General features: G+C 39.7%; 1 protein-coding gene across 1 annotated transcript; it reads right to left on the bottom strand.

Moving 5' to 3' along the window:
- Positions 1–2001: 2001 nt before the first annotated feature.
- LOC112572759 lies at positions 2002–5806 on the bottom strand. The gene is made up of 4 exons (XM_025252624.1): positions 5506–5806; positions 4336–4457; positions 3580–3743; positions 2002–2472 (listed from the first exon to the last, which is right to left on the bottom strand). The coding sequence occupies exons 1-4, from the start codon at positions 5565–5567 to the stop codon at positions 2371–2373; spliced, it is 450 nt and encodes a 149-aa protein (XP_025108409.1). The 5' UTR covers positions 5568–5806; the 3' UTR covers positions 2002–2370.
- Positions 5807–9404: the final 3598 nt, after the last annotated feature.

Genomic DNA, 9404 nt, shown 5'->3' with positions numbered 1-9404 from the left:
ACACGATTTTACACTTTTCCACCTATTTTCAAATGATTTCAACATGCCGACGGGCTTAAAATTATTCGAGTTGTGGAAGTTTTTTGTCTAGGCCGATTTGAGCCACGGAAGTTGAATGTGCTTGTTTCGCATCACCCTACAGCCAGTTGCTGAAACGGTCATCTTTGTAGAACTCTCCAATGTGAGGACTACAAAAACTCCCTCTTTAATCTTTGCCTCGCTGAGTCGAGGGAACTTTTCATGCAGGAATTGGAAAGCTGGTGAAGTCCAATCCATGGCTTTCATGAAGTTCTTCGTCCAACTGAGTTTGATGTCAAGAGGATTTTGTCAGCCTGGACCAGATGTGATACTTTTCTTCTTCTTGGCAAATGTCGCTTGCCCACAAATGCAGCATTGTCCCCGGTATTCACGCACTTCGGAGGCATGCTGGCTTACTATAAGGCGACACATCCTAATTGTTAATGAACAAAGAAAAGTCATAAAATTGAAAGATTAAATTTCATGGAAAGTTCAAGTTTAATACATAGTGTTGATTACTAAAAGACACGATAGTACAAATGACAAAAATAAAAATACAAAGATGCGTTTTGGTAAAAATATAAAGTAAACATAAAACACTAAAGACAAGTAAAAAGAAAGGAAGAGAAATAAAATTAATACTTCAGTATAGAGTAGTATATAAGGTCAAATTAATAATGGTAAGTAAACAATGCAGAGTATTAATTAAGTGCTGTGTTGACAACAGTAAGTGAAAACTGAGTTTAGTAAAAGACTCTGAATTCAATATTAAAAGGCATTTAAGGTCATTAGACACATTCAGATGCGTTAGAAAAAGAGAGTAAAGGGAGACATCAACATGTCCAGAGATATCGTGTCAACTAATGTTAGGCTCAAGACTATCAGAAAGGATAAGAAAGTTGTCTGCGCTCTTTACAATCTTATGGGCGGGAAGCTTTAATAATGTTAACTAGTTAACCAGCAAGCATTCGTCCATGGTTTAGCTTTAGAAGAGCAGACTAGCAAGAAACTCAGTAAATATTCTCTAAACACTTATAGGATCCTGGAATGAAGTTGAGAACAAACGTTAAATCGTTAAATAGCCTTCAAAAATCTTCTAATGACACAGATGATCGGAGTTTATCTCCCGGATTTTAAGTAAACAAAAAGATTATGAAAGGAGGGACAAGAAAAAAATTGGAAAGTGAGAGAATAGGACAGCGCAGTGGAACTGATGAGACAGAGAAAGAATGACAACTGACAGCGGGATAACCGGTAACAGAGCGAGACAACTCGTAACAGAGCCAGACAGCTGCCAAAGCGAGACAACTGGTGAAAGGAACAACAACTCTCTTTGTTCTGAAGGTAATTCTAAATGAATGGATTTGGCTTTTTTGAAACCGTATTATCGTTGACAGTGTATTTCCTGTTTAGTGTTTTGGAATGACAGCAAGGAAAGATGAATGACATCATCCCACCAAGTTAACTCTACCCACAATTCCACTCACTCAGTGGAAAATAGTTGAACACTTCAGTCATCTAGGGGAGGATTCTGCTGTTTCTGCTTCATCTGCCTTAGGTTGACTTGGTCTGTTATTACAGCTTTATTCAGTTAGCTTAGCTTTAGGTTTAATCAATCTGTTACTTCAGCCTTTAGTTCCCACGGTCTTGATGCCGAGTCACCTCCTGATATGTGTCACTGACCTTTGACACATACCACTAGCCACTGCCCGCTGTATGTGTCACGTAGGGTCCGTGAGACCCTGCGGCAGAGAGTGAAATGTGAGAGGTCAGAGTGCCCCGTATGTTGCCCTAAACTTTGCCCTCATCATGGTGGCTGGTAATGAGAGCCTGCAGGGGACAAAAACAAGAAAAGAAAGGCTTTACAAGTAGGGCAGGGAACTAATGAATGGGCAGGGTGTCAGTGCCTTTAGCTTTAGAGAAAAGAGTTCCACTCTGTTGTCAAGTGTTACAGTTACTGTCTAAAGTATATGATAAAGATGGTGTATAATATCAGGGATGAACACTGCAAGGTATGCAATATTTCTTTACCGTAATGTCAATATAAAAAACCTATTTCAAACCTATTTATTGGAGAGCTTTGTTACAGAAAGCGCAAATGGTGCAAGTATGTATGTATGGATGCGGTCGATTATATTCGGCTATTGTTTGTTTTTTCTCCTTCCATTGATGACAGCCTGAGGCCATTTGTCAATAACGTGTTAAGTAGTTTAGGAACTTTATATACATCACACAGACGCAGGAATTAACAAATACATTATATCCTAATTCTGGAATGTTCTTGCTGTAGTCGGCCTCGAGGTTACTGTGTCGCTGCTGTAGTTGGCTTCCCGAGTCCTATTCGTCCATTCTCTAACCTATTCTTCTTTTCTCGAGCTCTTCATTAAACCCAAGAGACTCTATCTTGATCGTCTTGCACAGCTCAGTCAGAGATTTTTTGGCCAGTCGCGCCCTCTGTAGGAGCAAACAAACGGGGTGAACAAGCATCCCACAGAGACCAGTGTGCATGACACACATACACACAATCACCACACAGTATGAGAGCATGAATGACACACACCACACATACACACAATCACCACACAGTATAAGGGCATGAATGACACACACACACAATCCACACAGTATGAGGGCACGAATGACACACACACATACACACAATCACCACACAGTATGAGGGCATGAATGACACACACACACATACACAAAATCACCACACAGTATGAGGGCATGAATGACACACACACACAATCCACACAGTATGAGGGCACGAATGAGACATACATACACAATCACCACACTGTATGAGAGCATGAATGACACACACCACACACACACACAATCCACACAGAATGAGGGCATGAATGACACATACACACAATCCACACAGTATGAGGGCATGAATGAGACATACACAATCACCACACAGTGCAAGGGCATGAATGACACACACACAAAATCACCACACAGTATGAGGGCATGAATGACACACACATAATCCACACAGTATGAGGGCATGAATGACACATACACACACAATCACCACACTGTATGAGAGCATGAATGACACACACACACACACACACAATCCACACACAATGAGGGCAATAATGACACACACACACAATCCACACACAATGAGGGCAATAATGACACACACACACAATCACCACACAGTATGAGGGCATGAATGACACACACAATCATCACACGGTATAAGGACGTGCATGACACATACAATCACAGAAATAGTAAGTTAAGGCTAGCCTTTGTTTAAGTTTACAATTAAATTTTCTCAGTCTCGTTTTTTATTGTCGGTTGTTATGTTTTTGTAACATTTTATTGCTTTTTTTTTTATCTTGGTCTCTAAGGATTACTGTTGCATTGTCAGCGCCGAGAACAAATATTTTATTGGAATTGTGCTTTTAATAAAACTTATTATTTACACAAGATTATCAGACAAATGTGTACACTGATCATACAAGCACAACACGCACACAGTTCACACACATTAGACACAGAAACGCACGCTCACACACACACGTGTGAAGATTCTCTTACTTTGGCGGCTGCATCAGCGACAACGCAGGGGTCCGCCTGGAGGTCAGAGGTTGGCCAAGCCCAAATAACAACCTCTGCGACGACTGTCAAAGTGAGGACGATGCTGGTGATGCCGAGGACGATGGTGGAGAAATACAGTCTCTCGGCTCTCTTCCCATTTCCCTCTGCAACAGCGCAACGTGCCAAGGGGCATAAGTGAGGAATGAGTGTCGGACACGTGTACATAGAGTTATGACCCTTGGACTGGGCTTCAACAGGAGAGTCGCAAAAATTAATAAACTTTGTGATCATCGGAAATACTGTAGGACTGTAGCGTAAGCTGCATTTATTTAAACGATAACATATCCTGTTTATCTGAAGTATATGAGCACCAACATAATGTGTTCATCTCAAGTCACATAAACCGTGTTTATCTACAACAAGCTGCATCACAAACTGTATTCAATGAACGTTTCAACTGAGAAAGTATCCGTAGTGTTCACACTTACATCTGATGTTATTTCTATGTTTATGTTTTTCAATCATGGATTGATTATGTACTATATCGCTTTTAGGCACGGGTTGAGATCTTTCACGATTTTAAATGTTATGTACATATAAGGTAGCACAAGCAAAAGGCCTAAAGGACTACAGAAAAAAACATGTTGGGGAGGATGTTGCTTTTGTTTTGCAGGTTAGAGTCTGGGCTAGAGTGTCCGGGTGATAGGTCATGATGACTGCCTGATGACCGACACTACAGAAGATGATGCTTCTTACCTCGAGCATTCCTGACGGCCGCTCTGTTGAGAAAGTAGACAACGACACCCAGGGGAGGGTTGAACAGGATGGCAAGTAAACCTAAAATACGATAGCTGGGTAAGTTTTGCCGAACTCTGGACCTGAGCAAAATACAGACAGAGCATCGGATGTACACAGAATACAGAACATTTGATATAAATATAATACATTCAGAACTCTAACCTAAACAAAATACAATCATCTTTAGCGCACACTACAACATATTTACACACCTAAATAGACCAAGATTCTGAAAAAAACAATGCTTCCATTCCTATGGCCTGGCATTGGATGATTGTGGAATATGCGATGGTGTGAATGAGGGAGTGTGTGACAAGTGCTGCTACAAGCTCAAACTGTCAGACCAGTTTCTTGCCCTGCACCACACAGTGCCAGTAAATGTGCTTTTAGTGCTAAAGCCCAGACTTCTGTCATCTCAAGTCTTGGCTATGAAGTCTGTGTTTTAGTCTTTGCATCAGCCATAGTGACATAATGAATATTGAATTTTTTTCTGGTAATCACAAATCCTTTTCTAAAAGTTATGTTGCAACTAGTTAAACAAACTTGAAATGACATGATCTGGCTTCTTCTTTCTGCTGACCACGCATCCACACACTAAGACAGAGCATAAGCAATTAGAGAGTGAGAGAAAGAAACAAAAAGAGAGAAAAACAGAAAAAAGTAGATATAATTATATATGGAGAGAGGGTGAAGGAGCTGGTTACCATATATTAGCGTAATTACCCCTTCAAATCAGACAAAACAAGTTCATTTATTTGAAACTAATAACACAAACTGTCCACAACTGCTACTAACAATATAGAAGGACCATCATGAAACTGATGAGAGATGTAGCCTGCCAAGTAAATTTTATAAGGCAAACAACAGCTGTAGCTACAAGTAAATGTAATAATACAAACAACAGCTGTAGCTACAAGTAAATGTAATAATACAAACAACACCTGTAGCTACAAGTAAATGTAATAATACAAACAACACCTGTAGCTACAAGTAAATGTAATAATACAAACAACACCTGTAGCTACAAGTAAATGTAATAATACAAACAACAGCTGTAGCTACAAGTAAATGTAATAATACAAACAACACCTGTAGCTACAAGTAAATGTAATAATACAAACAACAGACTTCTCGCTGTAGCTACAACTCCCACTGCTGCTCTTGTCTGAGTGCCAGCGAAGATGCTGCATGGTCCTCAAGTCCCCTCAAGAGAACTGTCAGGTGTAACCAGGGTCACAATGAGGTGTAACACAATGGTAACGCGAAGAGTTTTCCTGATTTGTGGCTCGTGTTTGACTGAGCTGTACCCAAGGAGTCAGGTGTAATACAGTGTGTTCCAGCCAGGGTTAGCACAAATGTTTCTAGTGACTAAACTTGTTATGTCTCCCACATCAGATGTTCAAGGAGAGGGCTCACCCTTCCTGCTATCGTTTACCCTGTCTCCCGTTGCTGTCATCACCATGAACGGAACTAGTCACTGTTAAAAGTGTGTGCTCCTCCCACTTCCCAGTGGCATCTGTTGACAGAGCTGCCTGTCTTCTGTCATTCAGCCTTTGTTTCTGGTGTAAAACATCAAAACTACTCCCACTTCTCATAAACACCCACCTGCTAGCTCACAACATTAAATTTCAGTCCACTTGTTGCCTCCATGGATTTGACACAATTTACCCTAACGATGAAAACACTAAACAATGTATCCTAGAGCTGAGCACAGTAAACAATGTATCCTAGAGCTGAGCACAATAAACAATGTATCCTAGAGCTGAGCACAATTAAACAATGTATCTTAGAGCTGAGCACAGTAAACAATGTATCCTAGAGCTGAGCACAATAAACAATGTATCCTAGAGCTGAGCACAATTAAACAATGTATCCTACAGCTGAGCACAGTAAACAATGTATCCTAGAGCTGAGCACAGTAAACAATATATCCTAGAGCTGAGCACAATTAAACAATGTATCTTAGAGCTGAGCACAATAAACAATGTATCCTAGAGCTGAGCACACTAAACAATGTATCCTAGAGCTGAGCACAGTAAACAATATATCCTAGAGCTGAGCACAGTAAACAATATATCCTAGAGCTGAGCACAATTAAACAATGTATCTTAGAGCTGAGCACAATAAACAATGTATCCTAGAGCTGAGCACAGTAAACAATGTATCTTAGAGTTGAGCACAGTAAACAATGTATCCTAGGGCTGAGCACAGTAAACAATGTATCCTAGAGCTGAGCACAGTAAACAATGTATCTTAGAGCTGAGCACAATAAACAATGTATCCTAGAGCTGAGCACAGTAAACAATGTATCTTAGAGCTGAGCACAGTAAACAATGTTATCCAGAGCTGGTGTATGCTAGCGCTAAGCACAGTAGACAATTTATCTTAATACTGAGTACAGTAAACAATGTATCCTAGAGCTAAGCACACTAAACAACTAAAGAGTAACCCCGGTTGCCTCAGGCAGCTTTGTGCCGACAGGACGAGTATATTTGAATCATTTCCACCCCAGGTAGGGGGAGATAGACGGAACCTTCCATGAAGCTGCTACTCCAGACACATTTTTACATCATTTGTTTTATTTGTAGAATGTGGAATAACAACATTTCACATTAGCAAGACAACTCATGAACCATTCCGAAATGCCAAGACAATGTCATGCAGTAAATGTACTGTGAACTGAAGACATTGTAATATAGTAAATGTCAACTGAAGACATTGTAATGTAGTAAGTGTCAACTGAAGACATTGTAATATAGTAAGTGTCAACTGAAGACATTGTAATGTACCGTAAACTGAAGACATTGCAATATAGTAAGTGTCAACTGAAGACATTGTAATAGAGTAAGTGTCAACTGAAGACATTGTAATATAGTAAATGTCAACTGAAGACATTGCAATATAGTAAGTGTGAACTGAAGACATTGCAATATAGTAAGTGTGAACTGAAGACATTGTAATATAGTAAGTGTCAACTGAAGACATTGTAATATAGTAAGTGTCAACTGAAGACATTGTAATATAGTAAGTGTCAACTGAAGACATTGTAATATAGTAAGTGACTGAAGACATTGTAATATAGTAAGTGTGAACTGAAGACATTGCAATATAGTAAGTGTGAACTGAAGACATTGTAATATAGTAAGTGTCAACTGAAGACATTGTAATATAGTAAGTGTCAACTGAAGACATTGTAATATAGTAAGTGTCAACTGAAGACATTGTAATATAGTAAGTGTCAACTGAAGACATTGTAATATAGTGTAAACTGAAGACATTGTAATATAGTAAGTGTCAACTGAAGACATTGTAATATAGTAAGTGTCAACTGAAGACATTGTAATATAGTAAGTGTGAACTGAAGACATTGCAATATAGTAAGTGTGAACTGAAGACATTGTAATATAGTAAGTGTCAACTGAAGACATTGTAATATAGTAAGTGTCAACTGAAGACATTGTAATATAGTAAATGTCAACTGAAGACATTGTAATATAGTAAGTGTCAACTGAAGACATTGTAATATAGTAAGTGTGAACTGAAGACATTGTAATATAGTAAGTGTCAACTGAAGACATTGTAATATAGTGTAAACTGAAGACATTGTAATATAGTAAGTGTCAACTGAAGACATTGTAATATAGTAAGTGTGAACTGAAGACATTGTAATATAGTAAGTGTGAACTGAAGACATTGTAATAGAGTAAGTGTCAACTGAAGACATTGTAATAGAGTAAGTGTGAACTGAAGACATTGTAATATAGTAAGTGTCAACTGAAGACATTGTAATATAGTAAGTGTGAACTGAAGACATTGCAATATAGTAAGTGTGAACTGAAGACATTGCAATATAGTAAGTGTCAACTGAAGACATTGTAATGTACCGTAAACTGAAGACATTGCAATATAGTAAGTGTCAACTGAAGACATTGCAATATAGTAAGTGTGAACTGAAGACATTGTAATATAGTAAGTGTCAACTGAAGACATTGTAATAGAGTAAGTGTAAACTGAAGACATTGTAATATAGTAAGTGTAAATTGAAGACATTGTAATATAGTAAGTGTCAACTGAAGCACAACTTTCACTGTGACACTGGTGTAACGCGTTACATGCTATGTACTTAGTAGACACCCTTCTTGCCTTGTTTGCTCTCTGTTGACGTGTGAGCAAAAGAGACAAGAGTATAAGAGTGTTGATGAGAGAGAGAAAGAGATGACGATGTGTATAAAGCAGAACTGCTTTCCGCCAGACAAGCCTCCCAGCATCTGCAGACTGTGCCCCATGGCAAGGAGGGAGAGAGTAAGTGTATGCGGTGGTTAGGGGGTCCTCATTGGAAGTCATCGAGTGTCCCACAAGAGAAGACACATCGAAACCATCGGCAGCAAGTGCTTTGTCCTGTGCTCGTCGTTACGATGGTGCAAAGCGTCAGGGTCGCATTCTTGTTGCCGCAGTCATTTTACTTTGTTAGTGCCTGCACGTGGCAAGATGAAATAAGAGATGCAGATGTCGGCTACAATTGTCCTTGTCCCGATATGGCCTGTAGCCGTCTCATCTCAATGGTTGAAAGAAAAAAAGTGTTAGAGAAGAAAGATGCTGTGAAATGCCGGCCATCTGTCACGTGGTGTTCACATGAATGTTTTAGTGCACGAGAGTCACTGCCTTTAGATATGTCTGTCATTTTTAAAATGTTGACCATCAACATGTCACTAACATGTGGAGGAGGTGGCAGAAGTGAAGGTTTCAAAAACAAACTGCTGTCTGACAGCTGTCACTGGCACCTGCGTCACTGGCGTCATACTGACCGTGATGACACTGAGAGAAAGTCATGAGTCGTCTCGCTGTGCACACACACACATACACGCTGACCAAAGTTAATCAGACGCACGGTCACGAGAAGAGTCACGAGGTTGCTGCTGCTGTGTTTGGAGGGAAAGTGCTTCCACCTCAAGGCGATTTCCCACTGTGAGGGGGGGGGGGATATGCGGAGTGAAGGATAGAAGGGAAGGATGGAAAGAGGTTTGGAG

The sequence above is a fragment of the Pomacea canaliculata genome, linkage group LG9, assembly GCF_003073045.1.
Source record: "Pomacea canaliculata isolate SZHN2017 linkage group LG9, ASM307304v1, whole genome shotgun sequence".
Lineage (NCBI taxonomy): Eukaryota > Metazoa > Mollusca > Gastropoda > Architaenioglossa > Ampullariidae > Pomacea > Pomacea canaliculata.
This window is presented reverse-complemented; position numbering and strand designations above follow the sequence as displayed.

Coding starts and splice junctions, on each gene's coding strand:
- LOC112572759 (XM_025252624.1), bottom strand. CDS start 5,567: ATGCAGCATCTTCGCTGGCACTCAGACAAGAGCAGCAGTGGGAGTTGT. Junction 3,744..4,335: donor GGCCGTCAGGAATGCTCGAG/GTAAGAAGCATC, acceptor GCGCTGTTGCAG/AGGGAAATGGGAAGAGAGCC. Junction 2,473..3,579: donor TCGCTGATGCAGCCGCCAAA/GTAAGAGAATCT, acceptor TTGCTCCTACAG/AGGGCGCGACTGGCCAAAAA.